General features: G+C 41.7%; 1 protein-coding gene across 1 annotated transcript in view; it reads left to right on the forward strand.

Moving 5' to 3' along the window:
* The window catches only part of RILPL2 (Rab interacting lysosomal protein like 2), a 154,832-nt gene extending 150,351 nt beyond the window's left edge, over positions 1 to 4,481 (forward strand). Inside the window, exon 4 of the mRNA XM_044068566.1 lies at positions 3,123 to 4,481. Within this exon, the coding sequence (XP_043924501.1) occupies positions 3,123 to 3,153 (31 nt within the window). The 3' untranslated portion in view covers positions 3,154 to 4,481. The remainder of the gene's footprint in view (positions 1 to 3,122) is intronic.
* Positions 4,482 to 18,988: the final 14,507 nt, after the last annotated feature.

The following is an 18,988-nucleotide window of genomic DNA, read 5'->3' on the forward strand; positions in this document are numbered from 1 at the left end:
TTTGTGTGTGTGTGTAGTGGTGAGTTTTATGTTTGTGTGTTTAATGCGACCTTGGAGTTGGTATATATAAGTAGGGAGGGTGGGGGGCACAGCCCCCCCACATGGGGGGGAACAGGGGGGTTGCCCCCTTGCTTTTAGCAAGATTGTTTGTGTGCGTGTTAGTTTTGTTGTGTTTGTGTGTGTTGGTTTGGTTTTTTGTAGTGTCGGCAGTTAGGTGTGTTTGTGTGGTGTAGTGTTTTGTTTATGTTCCATTTGTGGTTTGAAATTTCACAGTTTTAATGTTTCGGGTTTTTGATTTTTCTGCTTTATAGTTTTGAGATACTGAAATTCGATATTTCAGTATTTCGAGATTATAAAGTGAGTCCATATACACATATATGTGTGTGTGCATTTCTAAAATATATACACACAGGAGGTCATCAGTGTACATTATAACAAACTGTGAACTTTGATATCAAAAGCTGTATTGTAAATATTCTGTTTTTTAAACAAGTGTGCTGTTCTTAAATACTTTTATACTGACAACTATAAAGCACAACATCTGTTATACACTGTAAAATCACTTTTGAATGAAGATGCCACTGTCAAATTCTGCGTTCAGAATATTATTTGTAAACCTGTAGTTTTTTTTCCTGTTTCTGCATTGTAAATATGCATTTTCCTGTGTTGATATGATGTAGTAAATGTTCCCCTTGTGGGCCTAGGTCATAGCTGAAAAGGATCTGGTGAACAGCCCACCTACCTGATTATCAAATATAAGTAAATTAAATCAAATAAACAAGTAAATAAAATAAAGGGTAGCATCTCCATAGGCTTGATTTACATAGACAACTAAGACACTACACTGGGAGTAGTGACACAATCATAAAAGTTAGTTATATTTTTGTGGCATTAAGAATAGGGAGTGAAGACCTACCAGTCAGAAAACCCATCATTGCTTACTCTTTTTTTTTTCCAAATATTTATTTCCTTTCTTTTAGAACACAGATTTACATACATCTTTCAATAGGTGATATGATGGTAATAAGATATGTTCCATTCATACACAACATGATGTAAAATACATTAACAATACTGTAAAACAGGAAGTATTGAAAACAAACCAAAGACAAAACAAGATAACCTGTATGCACTATGTACAATATGTGCTGTTATAGAGTAAATACAAATAAGTACTTATTTGACCTACTCTTTTATCACGAGATTAAAATCACACAACTAAAGCAGCAGAATTTGCCCTGACAACTAGAACACAAAATATAGATCTCTGCCTAGCTTAAGTTAAGGTAATGTCAAGGAGGGACATCCAGTATTGAAGAAAATACAAATGTTTATTAGGATTGTTGGTCATCAGTTTATATGTCAATATGTAATTGATTGCCATTTGTCTGAAGCTTGTCTATGAGCACTTATTCCTATTTAACCAATTCTGAGAGCTGTATAGTTTTAACAATGAGAAGAGGGTGATCAAAATATGCAGTTTTAGTTTTGGGAGATTTTGAGAGGTAATATGTAAAAGTGTGAATTCCCATGAAAGTGTGGATTTTTCACACCATCATTGCTTCCTCCTAATCCAAGGTAAAATTAATTTTTGAATGATTGACCCACTGTACTGCATTCTATTGAGAGAAATATAAATGGCCACAGCATATTTCAGAAATGTTTCTGCACAAGAAATTATGGAAGCTGCCACATGGGCTACTGTCCATACATTCACTAAACACCGCCATTTGGAGGCAGAGACCAGAAGTTAAACAAATGTTTACACAGTTGGGCTGCATGGGATCCTGATGTGATCCACCTCCCACTGGTATACAAAGACTGCTTGGGGAATGTATCCTTATGTTATGATTTACTGTCAAAGGTGACTTCCCCCCCCAAAAAAAAAAAAACACAAAGAAGATGGGTATCACAACTGTATAAGCTACATACAAGAAAGACTAGATAGGAGAGGCCAGTTTAACAGCAATGCTACCCACCCCATCTAGCCCCAAAAAGATTTGTACCAAGTTCTTTACAGACGTTCAATTAGAATATTGCAGAATTACTTTCTGTGTAGTTATTATACAGTTTTCAGTATAAAAAAACGGTTTACTATGAGGGCCAAAAGGTGTTCAAAAGTACAAAAGATGGCTGCTGTATCAGTGATGGCAATATACGACCCAACCAGGGTTCCGTAGAATGGAACAGCATATGCTTTCTTAAGAATATAAACTTGGCTAATGAAAACTCTGGCTGAGAAAGGGGAGTACAAAGGGTGAAGAAGCTCAGATGATATGGTTTACTATTAAAGGGACCTCTCTTTGAAAATCTACTGACATTTAGTACTGTTTACAGCTGTACTTTATTAAACTGTGAAAAACTCCATAACCTGCAAATAGCAATTCAAAAAGTAAACTGGCAAACTCAGGTGGCATATGTTGGCAACATGGCAAGGAGGGATAAAGCCCTTACTGTCTCAGATGACAATGGATTGACCAGTGACTTTGGTGTTAGAGGGGTCACCAAAGGAAGTTGGGAGTGAACTGATGTGGTATCACCCATATGGGGGCCAGGGAGAGGTCTGGCCCATTGCAGTGCTGACACACTATGTGACTGGAACTTGGCTTAGCTGTACCACACAACCTAGGTGCAATTAACTTCATGGGGCTTGTGCAGCAATACACACACTGACACAGAGCCAGAGCAAGGCTTTGTGCCTACAAGTTTATAGATCAGCTGTGAGAGTTACAGCTAAAAAGCGAAACACCCTGATGGCTTCTTTTTCACATGATTGGCTATCACCCCATGGGGAAACAAATTCCTTAGACAACTATGGGAGGGCTTATGGTGGACAAGCAGTAGGGAAGATTAAAAAGGATGCAGGAAAAATGGCCTTTTTTGTTGTCAGGACCTGGATTACACATCAAATAGTATTGTATGGATAAGCAAACAGGTTGTGTGTTTATATATAGTAATTTAATAACACATATTTACATTAAATGGGCAAATTTTCATGTCTTTGAATACTATACTTTCTAAAAGGTTTTTAGTTAATGAACTCTGTTGTAAATTTGTAGTGTATAAATTTTGATTTCACATTTTTTGACACTGAATTCCATTCTTTGCTCCCCCCCATCCAGATTTTCTTACCGACAAGGAAAGCAAACCTGACAGAACGTCAAAGGACATTTGTCATTCATTCATATAAGTGGTCTTGGGTCCTAAGCCAGCTATTCTTGGTGAAATTGTTTACATTGTGAAGAAGTGTATCAATATGATGTGTATGAACTCGAACTGTTTTCACTATACTTAGATAAATGCATAAAGTTTATTAGTCTGATTATACATTAGTAACAGTATATAATTCAGAAATGTTCCTTATATTCATAAACAGTGATTTGGTCCCGGTTGTGCTAAAGATAATGCATGCTTTGTACCTTTTTATTTCTGAGAAAATGATTCATGATGATGCAGTGTTCACTAATCAGTATAATGCATTTGTAATACCTGCATGCTTGTACTTGACCATGCTCATTCACGTAACATTGACTCCTCCATCCCAGCCCATGTCACAGTGGAGCCACCACATTTTCCTAGCCCCTTTACACAACCTCACTGGAATTTTTACTTACCCAGCACCATGGTAACTTCTAAGAATACAGACACTCCTTTCCAGGGAATGCTTATGGCTGCCTGGCATTCTGATTCTGCATGATGAGTTAGGCCTGTGTCCTATAGTGGTGGTTGGTTTAGGAACTGGCAAACACTGACTAATCATGTCTAGGCTTCATATCCATGTTACTTTCACCATGTCAGTCTATTCAATTATGCATTAGGGAACCTGCAGCCACCAATAGGTGCTGGCAATTTCTGACATCTTGTAACTTCCTGTTCTTAGAGGAGAGAGCTTTTAAGATGTCCCACTCTGCTTCTTGCTGGAAGACCCCCCCCCCCCCTTTTTAATTCAGATTTGCAGAGACTCACCATTCCATTGTGCCAGCAGGCTGGCATCTGTATAATGTATTTAACTTTAAAATCATTCCATTTACATAGAGTTAAATGGACAGCACACAGTATATTAAAATTTGGTACATCCATTGTGTGCATGTACACATTTAATCATGCATCTAACACCTGTTTGTATTTAGTGATTTTTTTTTGTGCGTTTTTGTGCAGTATTTAACTGTACATGCAAGTAGTATTGATATTTTGTTCCATATTTTATAACCTCAGATTTTATTTGCCAGAAATCTGGTGAAACATACCTACTTTTGAAGGATATAAGTGAAAAATATTACTGCAGTACTGCCTTAAAATATATATATATTTTTATGATGCCAGGCAGTATGTGAACTTCATAAATGCTGTTGAAGATGTACTTAATGATTTAACAAATAGGTTTCCTGAAATTATATTTTATTAAAACATGGTCTTCTTTTGAAAGTGCAGGAGTGCTCTGTATTTTTACATAATAAATGTATGTATTGTTGGTTCTGTAATGCATGTGTGCCATCATTTAACCTGATTAACCTTATCTGATGTGTGATTTTATTAGAGTTTCTGTGTTGAGCAAGAGGCAGCTAGTCAGATTATTTTGATAAACTGTAGACACCCCTCAGATTGGACATGGGTAAACATATCTTATTGTATTATACATTACTTTATCATCTAACTTTCTTTTATATTTGTACTGCGGAGCTTTTCTCCCCAGGCCTTCTCTGAAAAGGGACCATAGCTCAGTTGGACTGTCCTGATCAACAAATGTCAAATAAGTAAGAAAATAAATATAGTTGCAATAATATACTATGCAAGCAATAATGCCCAGTGTTAATGTGTGATTACTGCCCGCCCAGGGGTGTTGCGGCGGAGGGCCTCTACACCCCTGAAAGGGCATTAAAAAGAAGTTATGTACTCACCATAATGTTCCATGTGAGTTGTTCATCTCGCCTTCATTCTTACTGATGGGTTCGGAGCCAATCCTTTGCTCCGAGTCGGCCTACTACAAAGCTCGAGGTCTTCATACAGCTCAAGGCCAAGTCCCTATCCCATGATGCACCTTGAGTTACCTCAGATCTTGTTTGCTGCAAATAACAATACCATGTGCCATTCTATCACTCTATAGGGAAAAAAAACATAGACTGAGCAACCAGGATAAAACTAGTATCTCTGTCCTCGAAAGACCCTGGAGCGGGTAGGAGGGTGGGAAGTAAGAATGAAGGCGAGATGAACAACTCACATGGAATGTTATGGTGAGTACATAACTTCTTTATGTGAAGTTGTTCTATCTCACCATTCATTCTTACAGATGGGTAGCGTCCCAAGCACCATCTTTCGTGGGTGGCTCATGGGAGTATGTTTTTCAGGACAGTAGAACCAGAGGCAGCCCTGTCCCTGGAGGCCTTATCAACTTTGTAATGAGCAGTAAAGGTATGCGATCTTGACCAAGTGGCTGCTGCACAAATGTCTATAGGAAGCCTAGCAGAGGATGTGGACACTGCTCTAGTAGAATGAGCCTTAATTTTGTGTTGTAAAGGTAAATTGGCAGCTGAATAGGTGAAGGTGATACAGTCAGATAACCATTTAGATAGTGTTGTTTTTGCCACTGGCTTACCTTTCCTAGAGTCTGAAAAGGAAACAAAAATTTGTTCTGATTTTCTGAACTCTTTGGTTCTATCCAGATAAAATCTGAGCTGTCTATGAACAGCAAGCTTGTGCAGTATAATAAGTTGGTGGTGTGTTTGGGGAAAAACACTGGTAAATCTGTGATTTGGTTAAGGTTAGCTTCAGTACAAACTTTAGGTAAAAATGAAGGATTTGTTCACAGGGACACTCTGTCAGCATGAAAAATCAAATATGGAGGCTTTATGGACAAGGCCTGTAGCTCTGATACTCTACAGGCAGACGTGATGGCTACTAAAAAGATAGTCTTCCAATACAAAAATTTCAAATAACATGAGGAAGCTGGTTCAAAAGATGGGAGAATAATGTGTGAAAGCTTAAAATTTAGGTTCCATGGGGTATAAGGGGATTTCACTGGAAGTCTGAGGTGGAAGGTCCCTTTGAGAAAGGCTTTGGATAGCTTATGTTCAATCCTTCAAAGCCAAGGTGAAAATTAGAGATGGCGGCAAGTTGTACTCGAACTGCAGCTGCTGCAGCTCCTTTACTGAAAAGCATAGTCAAAAATTCTAATATAGAGGAAATGGGGGCTTGGTAGGGATCAATGTTATTCTGAGAAGTCCATATAGAAAATCTCCTCCATTTGCTAAGGTATAACTTCCTAGTAGAGGATTTATGAGAAGGTATTAAAATATGGTGCATTTCGTTTGAGAGGTTATGGAACCTGGCTATGTTGGGAATTGAAGCAGCCAAGCTGTCAGTTTTAGGGACTGAAGAGCCCCCGACAAATGAGTCAGAAGGTCTAGAACTGGGTCCAGAATCCAAGGGTCTTCCAACAGATGAAGTCAAAGGAAGGGGAACCAAATATGACGAGGCCAATGAGGGGCTATGAGAATCATGGTCCTTCCCAGGGCTTTTGCTTTCTGTAATACTTTGGGTATCAAGGGAATTAGTGGGAATGCATAGAGGAGACCCGGAGACCAATCCTGTACGAGTGCGTCCCTTGGGGAATTTCTTGGAGGGGGAATCAGGGCAAAGTAGCTTCTGCATTTTGTGTTCATGTGGGAAGCAAAAAAGGTCGCAGAAAGGCTGGCCCCACCTGCGGAATATTCTCTCAGCTATCTCTTTTTTGAGGGACCACTCGTGAGGCAACAAAATTGCCCTGCTCAGTTTGTCTGCAATCACGTTAGATATCCCCAGGATGTGCATTGCTATCAGAAAGCGCTGGGTGGATGTAACCCACTGCCATACTCTTAGGGCCTCACGACAAAGGGGATAGGACCTGGTTCCTCCTTGTTTGTTCAAGTACCAGACCACTGACATGTTGTCCATCTGAATCGCAATTGTCCCCAGAGGGAGAGGGTCCTGAAAGTACTGCAACGGCAAAAGTACCACTCTCATTTCCAGTACATTGATATGCAGATGTCTCTCTTGTTTGGTCCATGTGCCTTGGGTTGCTCTTCCCTGAAAATGCCCCCCCCCCCACCCTATCTCAGGGAAGCTTCCGTGGTCACTGTGGCCGCTGGTGAGGGTAGGATAAAAGGACGACCTATCGTTACTTGAAGAGAGGTCAACCACCACCTAAGATCCTTTTTGCATGTGTTTGTTACAATTATGAGATGAGACACTGGGAACTCTTGATAAGACCATTGAGTGAATAGCAGCCATTGTAGAATCTGCATGTGCATGTGACCCAACGGTATTGCTGTTATTGCAGCTGCCATCATGCCTAACAACTTTAGCACTTCTGATGCTGGAGCCTTGTCTCTGGATATGATGTTCTGGACTTACTGACGAAGTAGTAAAACTCTTTCTGCTGGAAGTTTTAAAGTGGTAGGGTGGTGTCCAATTGTGCTCCAATAAAAACGATATGTTGCAATGGCAACAAGGCAGATTTTTCTGAACTTATGGTAATGCCCAGATGATTGCAAAGAGTAAGAGTTGTGTCCCTGGCTAGTATTAGCTGATGCCTGGCGGTAGTGGTGAGGAGCCAATCGTCTAAATACAGAAACAACTGGAATCCTAAACGCCTCAGGTGAGCCGTGACCACTGCCATACATTTGGTGAACACATTGGAGACTGTAGTGAGACCAAAGGGCAGGGCTCGAAACTGTTAATGATTGGCCCCCAGCTGGAAGCGCAGATGATCCCTAGATGGTCTGGCCATTTTTATATGGTAGTACACATCGACCACATCCAATTGTCTTTCCTTAAGAAGGGAAGTATCGACTGAAGCGTGACCACCTGGAACTTCTCTTTCTTGACAAATCTGTTTAGTCTGCTGAGGTCCAAATAGGTCTCCAGTCCCCTGTCTTTTTTTTTTTGGAACTAAAAAGAATCTTGAGTAAGTTCCAGATCCTGTCTGGTCTGCTGGGACTGGTTGGATGACTCTTTTTCTTAGCAACGTTTGGACCTCTACTGTTGCTTGTTCCCTGCAACTGGGTGGAATGCCCGGGATTTTTGTTGTCAGTGGAGGGGGAATGGCGAAGGGAATGAAATATCCTCTGTAAACTATACTTTGTACCCAGTTGTCATTTGTTATTTTGAGCCAGGCATCTGGATACAAAGATAAGCGACCTCCGACTGCCTCCAAAGCAGGACAGTTGGGCCTCCTTTCAGGAGTGCTGGTAGGGCTTCTCAAAGAACTGGTCTCTGTCGCCCTGGTTTTGTGGACCCCCCCTCTGCCGCAAGGGCGGCATCTTCCATTATTGCCCCCTCCTCTGCCCCTAGAGATTGGTTCACCAAGCGTCCAGAAAGGCTCCTTGGGCTTTACGGAACCACATCTTTCCTTCCTTTTGACCCTTGGGGTAGGGTCAAGTAGGGGTGGAAAAACAGACTCCAACAGCAGACAGAGTCTTTCCTTCCTGCTCACACCTGGTCAAAGTTTCCTTAACTTTGGGCCTGAAAAGGGTAGAGCCATCAAAAGGGGTGTTGACAAAGGAAGATTTAAAGGGCTCCATGAAGGAACACAAGCTCATCCAGGAGTGCCTCCTGAGAGCAGTTCCTGTACCTGCTGCCCTACTCATTCCATCAGCTGCATATAAAATGAGATGCATGGACGAGTTCACTATGAAATTGAGGGTTGCAAGCTGGGAGGCGACTTTGTCTGAAGCTCCTGCGGCTACTGTATCCTGAAGAGTATCTCCAAGCTCTTTTAGGAGGTCTCTTTGCAGTCTTCTAAAATGTGTGAGATAGTTCAGTGAACACCTGTCAAAATTCACTGAACTGTACATGCGCTTCCCGTATCTATCCATGATCCTAGAGTCTCTGTTAGGAGGATGGATAGAGGAAGAAGTTTCTGACATCTCCTTTTGGTGGCTGTCACCACCACCATGGCAACAACTGGCACTCCATTAGTGAGAAAGGACTTATCCTGAGGGGCAGAAATAAATTTATTGGGCCTCCTAGGGATAGGCTCCATGGTGTCCGGAGACTCCCACGCTCTTTTGAGACCAGCTTCATGAGCTCATCGAAGGGCGGAGACACCCAAGAGGTGAAGGGTTGAGACCTGAAAGCCTTCAGGAGAACCGATTCATCTTCAGTAGGGTTAGTGGACTTCCAGCCACCCCTCTGCTTAAGGATTTCTAATATCTCTGCAAATGAGATATCTTCAGAGGAAGACTGTGGGGACCCTTCTGATTCATCTAAATCGGTATCAGACATGAGAGACTCCTGTGGGGAGTCTAGGTGCTTCCTCTTTCAAATTCTCTTCCTGGGAACCTCATCAGTAGGAACTTCTGGTGAGGTCTCGGAAGAGCAGGGACCACCCAGTGGGGCTTCCTGAGGCTCACGGTCTCTACACTTCAAAAGGATCTGTGAGGCAGAAGTGGACACAGGCACTTTTGGGGAGGAAGTAGTTGGACCTGAAGTTGTAGATGTCTTGGGGGACATCACTCTCCTCATGGCTTCAAAGGCACCTCTGCTCTGATGAGAAGGGACCACTGGATCTGAAGAAACCACCGATCCCCTTGGCGCCAGAATAGTGAGCTCTGAACCAGAGGTAAGAGCCAAACTCATCCGAGCCGAGGTCCAAGAGGCAAAGTGGGAACTGACAAGTCAGTCCGACTAGCCTCCCCGGACCCAACCAGAAAGTGTCTGCTCCAGGACTCCTCGATAGGCACTAAGGAAGTCCGAGTAAATGGAACCGATGGCACTGGAACAGGCATCATCTCCGAAGGCTCAACACTCTTCAGGTCCAATTCCTCCAGCTCCAAAGTACCAGTATGGCTCTGAGGAGGAAAATAAATCAATGGCATAACAGTCTTCGGCTCCGAAACCACTTGGGTCGGAGCCGTTAAAAATTTAGCAAACACCAGTGCCTGTAGCAGATTCTGCACCATACGATCCACATCCAAATCAGATAGGCTGATCCAGGACCGAGATGACTGTATGGAGGGAGGTACCAACTGGAGAATGGGCGACTTTACTACTTCAGATACCGGTTCCAGGACTGGGGACCGGCTCCAAAAAGACAGGATGCTCTGTTCCGAAGGCTGTGGAGCCGACTATTTTTTTTTTTATTTTGTCACATCGGAAGAAGCCTTAGAAGACTTTGAAGACTTATTTATCCTGGTCACTCAAAGCTTCCTGAAATTAAGATTTTAGAAATCCTCTGTCTAAGTTTTCTTTTTCTCTCGTGTAAAACTCTGGAAAAAAAAGAATGGCAAATAGAGCAGCTCTCTTGCAAGTGCAAGGCTCCAAGACAATAAACACAGTTAATGTGACTGTCACAGACACCTTTTGTCCACATTTTGGACACTTTTTAAAGCCAGACTTAGGATGCTTGTCTTTCTCCTGGTCAGCCATATTAAAGTGTACAGTATCAAAAAATGTACTATACAGTAACGGACTGTAGTCTCAAAGAGAATACACACACACACGCAACCTTAGTAAACTTAAGCTACAGTAATAAGCTCTAAACAACAAATGGGCTGTATAAGAAAAACTGTGAAGTAACTAGAACTATCCAGATGCACTCACACACACTGTCTAAAGTTTAAAGAATCTTATTTAAACTATAAAGCTATATAACTGTGCTAATATTATAAAGGCACACCAAAGAAGGGAGGGTAATATTAAAGGCCTATAAAAAACGAAGGCCAAAAGGAGAAGAAATATCTATTAATAAGCTATCAAAGTTATAACTATGAAAAACTATCACTAACTATTATAAGAAATATCGAATTTAGCAAAGTTATTAGAACGAAAGCTATACTGGCCTGAGCTGTGCTAGGAAACCTCCGATCTATTGCAGCGGCAAACTAGATCTGAGGTAACTCAAGGTGCATCATGGAATAGGGACTTGGCCTTGAGGTCTCTGAAGACCTCGAGCTTTGTAGTAGGCCGACTTGGAGCCAAGGATTGGCTCTGAACCCATCTGTAAGAATGAACGGCGAGATAGAACAATTCCACATTTACACATTAACATACATCCTGTTGGACATTATTGCACTTAGAGAATGGGCTGTCTGTAAAATTGTTGTGTTTTACTTGCTTATGTATTTTTTTAAGTACTATTTTATTTTTTTTTAATATATTTTTGATGTAAAATAGTTCTTCCGCCTAATGTTTCATACTTCCTATAGTATATATTAATGTTGTTGGGAGGAAGCATTTTTACATCAAACATATATAAAAAAGTACTAATGCTTAAAAAAATAATAAGCAAGTAAAACACAACAATTTTACATACAGCCCATTCTGTCTCCCATACACACATACACAGTCTCTTCTACTTTTACACACATACATGTATACACACACACAGTCTCCTCGTTTCATACACATTGGTCTCACTCTATCTATGTCTCACACACAGTCTCCTGTGCTTACATGCATTCAGGCATGCATCACTCTCTGGATTACACACACACACCTTTCGTACAAGATCTGTTTCATTCTCTTTCACACATGGTCTCCTCTGCTTACATACATGCATTCTGTCGCATCACTCTCGCTTTCTCACTCTGTCACTTACACACACACACACACACACACACACACACACACACACACACACACACAGTCTCTCGCTTTCATGCACGCATTCACATACACATGCAGACAAACATACACTTTTCCATTTCAGTAGATCAATCGCTGTCGCTCTCTCTCTCTCACACACACACACACACACACACACACACACACACACACACACACAGTTTTACTTATTTTTTTATTTTACACTCGCAAACCACTCAATCGCTGCACAGCGAGTGTAAAATAATGGCTCACTCGCTCTCACTTTCACTGACATGCACACATACACTCAAATACACACATGTGCACACACCTACCTTTTTTTAGTTGTCTTTTTTGTTTTTATATTTTACACTCGGTAAACAGCAAAAGCTCTGTTTAGCAAGGGTAAAATAATGACGGCCATTTGTTTTTTCAGTCTGAGCTCCACGGCAGCTTGATATGCTACCATGAAGCGGCAGACTCGTTCTTCTCAGCGGGCATTACTTGTACATTAATACCGTGCTGGACAACGCTCGTTCTCCAATCAGGTTATTGATGTATGGTTTGCTCATTGTCTAAAGCACTTTAACATACAGGAAAAAGGAACATATAATTTACACAGCAGTTTTCATAACTCTTTACTGTACATTTGAACATCTATTTTAGATGACTTGGTGATCCTGTGAGATGGCTATGTGAGTAATGTATGTACACACACAACTTCAGTTGACTGCCATTCCACTCCAGCTCCACTATGACCTGAACAAGATAAAGTGAGCATCAGAAAACTAAATGAATAACCCTTATCTTTCTGCCACATTACATGCTATCAGCTTTTGTGTTTTCACTCATTCCTTAGCAGTAAAACTGTAATCACAGACATGGTAGAGGGAGCCATTTATCAGGCAGACAGGAAGGCTTTTTGCCCTAGCTGTCTGCAGGCAGTCTTATTGCATTCTTGATCATGGAATGGTTTGTCAGTCCTTTGCCACAGACCATTCCAATCAGCAGCATGGGGCCTGCAGGAGAGATCCAATATCACCACTGATTCCCTCCCACAGATTTAAAGCCCCCCTAGAGGATCACCACACCTGTCACTGCCACTCCCCCAATCAGTCTAGGGACCCAAAAGGAAACCCTTGCTGAAGGAGACAGATGAGTGTTTTCTAGCTAAGCTCTAAGGTGGGTGACCTAAAAATTCACATCGTCACAAGGATCTCATATGCCCCTGCCTGTACATACATTTTCCCACACAGAGAGCTGCCTACCACTGCTGGCTTGATTTTTGGCTGTACTTTTGTCACTGGTATGCCTTTGTGTACTGGTGACAAGTAGCTAATTGATCACCAATCCCTCCTCCCATGGGCAAGCCAGACCACTGACCCTGTCTGGCTGTTCCAGTGCCTGAGCCACTAACTGAACTTGCTCATCTGGATCTTAGGGCTTTATTCCTCTACAGTATAGAGCAAATTAGAAACCGTGGGTGAATAACTGATTGCTAAACAAAGTGAAGCTCTAGAAATTGGGTGTTGAATACTGACAAAGCATATAAACATGTATTAAAATATGTATATTAATACTGTAGCTGCTTTGTTTGTAAAGTAGGTAGGTTGTCATGGCTTGTGCACAAGTAAAAGCAGGACATTGAATCACTTCCCAATGGTCCCTGAGCAGTCACCGTGGAAGGCTTTTACACTCCATTCAGTACTGTCCTTTCATGACATTGGTAATTAGGAATACTAGAATTATGGAAGTCAGGAATGCAGGCACTGCACTATGGGACAAATTTAAGCAGTATTCCTAACTTAAGAGATGTATCAGAAAAGTACCTTGGTTACTTCAGCTACAATTAAGATTCATGCTAAAAGTATCGAAGCTTGCAAAAATGATTGCAGACTTGCTTTACATGTGGTGATCATAAATGATGACTGACTGAAAAGGTGGTCTTTTTTTCAGCCATATCTTGGGCAAAAGTACAAAAACATGCAAAGGTAAGCTTACGAGTATCTGAATAAAACCCAGCAGTTGCATGAAAATGAACAACACAGATGGAATGTTATGCGGACTACATAACTTATGTTGGCATTATCAGAGATACTTCCTTAAAAATGGCTTGCAGAGGCCAAGCTTAATGCGGACTACATAACTTATTTTGGCATTATCAGAGATACTTCCTTAAAAATGGCTTGCAGAGGCCAAGCTTACTTTCTCACATATCTTCAATATAGTTATTTCTTCAAAATGTGTAATGAATGTCATTTCAGATCCATGCTAAAGTCATACTTTGCGCCATTTATGAAATACTCTGCTGCCTGTATTAATTTATTTCAGAAAGAAATTTGCATTTCTGTGGTCATAATATGGAAAACTGACAGCATTAACAGTGTCATGGCTCATCTAATGAATACAGCTTCATAACCATCTCTGTGTACAATATTACTTTCTTTAGAATATTTGATGAACATGCTAAGGAGAATTTGCTGGGCAACAACGCACACTGTGCCACGTGATTGCTAAATTTTTTATTAAAAACTCATAAAGCTTAAAAGTTACTATCTTCTGTGTACTACACAATTCATGAGAATGATGTTAATATTTTGTATGTTCCTGGAGTTTTTCTTCCCGGGCCTCGACTGAAAATGGGTTTCTGACCCAGCGGACTTTCCCAGTCAATAAATAATAAAATAAATGTATAAATATCATTGAAGGCATTGTATTGCTAAGGTGCTAGTTCATTTTGTCTTGATTTAACTTTTTACTTCAAAAGCTTAAACATATGCCTGTAACCAAGGTGCAGCCGTACGTATACAAACGTCTGTGATTTCATGGGCCAGATTACAAAAGATATCAATGACTGCTACAGTATCCTTAGCTAACTACATTTGGGAGGTGGAAGGAGAAGAGCCCAGAAGCTCCTGGAGAATGGTTGTAGCAAAACTTGATCTGGACCTAGAGAAGTAATCAAGCTTAGGAGTTTGAAGGAGAAGAGTCCAGGAATCCCTGGAGAATGGTCCTAGGAAAGCTTGATCTAGACCTAGAGAAGTAATCAACCTTAAAGTGCTTTGTAAAAGTATGTACAGAGACTCAAGCAGCAACTTCTAGACTTCAACCCTTTCCAGAAAAGCCACAGATGAAACCAAGGCCATGGTAGAGTGGGCATTAACCCTGCTTGGAATAGTTTTGTTACGGTGAGTGGATAACCATTTGGAAATGGTCTGTTTTGACACAGATTGTTCCTTCTTACCTTCAAAAGAAATGAACAACTGATCCAAAGATCTGAAAGATTTAGTTCTGTTAAGATACAATCCAAGTTGTCTGTTGACATCCAAGGTATGGAGTATCCTTTCTCATTTTCAGGTTCAGGAAAGAAAATGGGGAGATGGATAGTTTGGCTTAAAGTACACTCTAGTACCATTTTATGTATAAAAGAAGGATTAGTTCCCAAAGAAACCCTGTTCCTATGGGGAAATGAGAAGTTGACTCACCATAAGAACTTGCAGCTCCGATACCCTTCTTGCAAAGGACAGAGCAAAAAATGTCCATGTTAAGAATCTCAACTCAGATTAGCTGGCTCAAATGGATCAAGAGTTAGCTTGTCTAACACAAAAATTAAGATCCCAAGGACGGGCCACCAATTTTGTTGGAAGTCTTTTATACAAAACCCCTTTCAAGAACATTTTGACGGAGTCTGCATTGAAAGAGGAGGATCCATGGGCAGGCATACTGAAATAGCCCCAAAATTAACCTTGATAGAGGAATAAGAAAGGCCATAGGATAGTAAATCACACAAAAACTGTAGACTGAAAGAACTAGTGCTGAATGAGTTCAGATTATTTTGTTGGCACCAAATAGCAAACATTTTATATTTACTAATATATGATTTTATAGTAACAGGCTTTCTTCCCTCTATTAATACCTGCTACATGCCCTGAAGTAAACAGGTGCCTAAAAGGAATTAAGACTGTATTCATCCAGGCAGTCAGTTGACTGATGTTGGGGTGTATCAAACACTCATGTTGTGTAAATAGATCCAGTTTGTGAGGAAGCGTGTGGTAATTGCCATTTCCAAAAGAAAGGAGTACCACGGTTGTCTGGCCAGAAGGGAGTCGTCACTATGATCTTGGGGGATTCCTTCTAAATCTTCTTAAGTAAGCTGGAAATTGGTGGAAAGTGTTTAATTCCTGTCCAAAGAAAAGGCATCTGTCTTTTCCAGACCTTCTTGAATGAAGGGCTGAAATAGCATCCTGCCAGTTGATTGTTCAGAGAGGAGGCAAAGAGATCTACTTGAGCTCTCCACAGATGGATCAAATCTTAGGAGAACCTCAATTTAGTTTCTGTTTGAGGGTCTGCCCTGGTCCTGCTCAGCTTGTGTATTTCACAGTTTTTCTCTGACAGAATGTAGGATGCCCATAGAGGGAGATTGTGTTGCGAAACTATATTCCTAACTATCATGGCTAGTCTGCAGAGAGGGGTATGACCTGGATGTTCGTGTTTTACTGTTGCAGTCATTACATTTGGGTAATCCTGCTGGCAGGTTGCCCTCAGCTGGCCTGAATTCCAAAGTCTTGGGTCCTGCATCGGCTGCTGTCACCCCTTCCCTGACGTCAGGTCATCAGGGGTATAAAAGAAGCAGCTGACGCCATTTTCTTCAGTCTTTCTTGCCGCGCGGTGCCCGAAGCAGAAACAGTTCACAAGTGCCGGTTGGCCGACTCCTGAGATTTTTGTGTTTGAGTTTCAGATCCGGAGTCTTCAATAAAGCTAAGTACCCAGTTGGGGAAACTTTTTTCTTGCTCCAGACCGATGTCAGAAAAAGTTAATAATTGTATTTCTTGTGGAAAGCAAATACCTCATAAGGATTTTTATTCTTACTGTATTCCTTGCCTAGGCCCTGATCACAACGTTACTGGTTGTCGGTTTTGTGCTAGATTTAACCAACGCACTATTAAACGTCGGTATGATTTTGCTTTAAACTTTTTTGGACGCCAGTTTAATTATCCTGAAATGTCGTCGGATAGCCATCCGACTACTGGAGTTTACAAAAACTGCAAAGAAAAGGATAGAGAAAAACACCCGAGGCCCAAAACAGACAACAAAGCTTCTCCTAAGCCAGTCGCCGGTTCGTCAGTTCTCAGTGAGGTGCTTTCGCAGCCCCTGACACCTGCTACTTTAGAGTCGCAGGCCGCTACCGACTCCCACGTGGATTCAGCCACGCCACTGGATACTCAAGGTATTGGAGCCTCGGACGCTAATCCCCTAGATGGGTCTGGAGCCGCTGAGCAGGTACCGGCTTCTGAGGGTGTATTCAGACCTTAACATCTTTATATTAAAATGACTTCAGCTTCAAAGGCAAAGACTAAAGCACCTTCTAAAGCAAGGAAACAAACTCAACAGCCATGTGGACAGGCCTCTATGCCAAAAAACAAATGATCAAAGTGGCCGAAGACTTGATTACCTTGATCAGGGGTTCCCATCCCCCTCCTGATAAGAGGCCTAGGCAAGACACTAACTATGAATCTTCAGACCAGGTTTCTATTTCTTCTGATTCCTCTTCTGATCAGGAATATTCTCTTCCTCCCTATGAGGATTCCGATGCTGAAGAATCTATACCTTCAGCATCTCCTCCTGAGGGCTATTCCTTTGGAGAAATCTTGCATATCATGAGGGAGCATTTCCACTGGGAGAGCCAAGGTTTTTCAGAATCTAAAAAGCGGCTCAGGGATTTTCTTTTACTACCTCAGCACAGGCCTCTAGCCATACCACCTGTGTTAGACGTTGGAGATGATGTGTTTTTGGAGTCTAGTCTGACCCCTGACTCCTTACCCCCAGCTCCTGTTAAGCCCGACAGATATTACAGGGTTCCTGACTCATACAAATTTCTTTTTAAAAACCCTGCTGCTGACCCAGAAACTATTTCACAGGGTCCAAAGGGAGTTAAGGCTTCCGCTGCTAAAAACCCAACACCCTCTGACAGAGATTCAAGGGCACTGGATAGATGGGGGGAAAAAGGTTTACACATCTGCAACTTTGGCTATAAGGGCCTTAAAGTGTCAATTTCATATGCTTAAGTATCAGCAACATGTCATGGGATTGCTTAAACAGAAAATGTTGTTAAATTCTGAATGTGCAGAAAACAAGGAAATGCAGGATTTATTGTATGCAGCAGAACAAGTTGGAAAACATACTTTGCAATGTGGTTTTGATTCTTTGGAGGCCTCCTGCAGGGCCGCAGTTACGGGTTCTGTAATTAGGAGGCATGCTTGGTTAAAGGAACAAAATCTGCCTGATCATGTTAGTTAAATTACTAGATGCACCTTTACAGCATGATACTTTGTTTGGTGTTAAGGCAGAAGAGGTGTTAAAAGAAAATGGAGGACAAAGCTAAATCTATGCAAACTGTCAAAGATTTTTTACAAGTACAGCCACCTAGGTTTAGTAGACACTGGCCTACAAAAAATTGGTCCTTTCCTGTGTCAGACAGACCTCAAAGGGGCAGATCCAGACGCCCTAGGGGCAGATCCCAGGCGCAAGGTTCTTATAGGCCCAAGCAATGGGGTGCTTCTACCTCCAAAGCTGAAGAAGATAGATCACAAACTTACAGAAAACTGTCCCAATGACTCCCCCCTGCCTGCACCAAGCACTTATCTTCTGGCAGCACCCGTAGGGGGAAAATTAGCACTTTTTGCTCAAAACTGGCACATCATAACTCAGGACAAGTGGGTTCTAAACATAGTGTCACAAGGCTACAAGTTCCATTTCCATACTCTGCCAAAGGCAAACGGCTGGCCAGATCTGCCAAAAAATCAATGGGCAGAGGCACCAAAACAAGTCTCATCCCTCATGGACATGGGGGCCATTCAACAAGTACCAGAGCAAGAGCAGGGACAAGGATTTTACTCAAGACTGTTCCTGGTACCCAGAAAGGACAAGGCCTGGAGGCCGATACTGGACCTATCTATTCGGAACACTTTCCTGGAGATTCCAAAATTCAAAATGTTGACTTTGCAGCAGCTTCTGCCCATGCTGGGCATGAATGCTTGGCTTGTGACTTTAGACCTAAAAGAGGCATACCTGCATGTTCCAATCAGACAATCATGCAGAAGATACCTAAGAGTCAAGGCTGGTTCAGTGCATTACCAATTCTCTGCACTGCCCTTTGGCTTATCTACTGCGCCCAGGGTCTTTACAAAGTGCCTGGCACCAGTAATTGCATTCTGCAGACAGAGAGAGATATAAATATATCCTTACTTGGACGACTGTCCCATTCAAGCAGAGAACAAGGACATTCTTCAACATCTAGCGTTTGTGAAATGACTTCCTAGCTCTTTTGTAGCTCACTGTTTAAAATCCGCCTCTGGGCGTTTTTTTCTGGCTATACTGCTCAGACAAGCTCCACGTGGGTTTACAGAGTGGTCCTAGCAGCAAGGAA

This window comes from Protopterus annectens, chromosome 4.part0 (assembly GCF_019279795.1).
Source record: "Protopterus annectens isolate FY-2018-M chromosome 4.part0, PAN1.0, whole genome shotgun sequence".
NCBI classification, from domain to species: Eukaryota; Metazoa; Chordata; order Ceratodontiformes; family Protopteridae; genus Protopterus; species Protopterus annectens.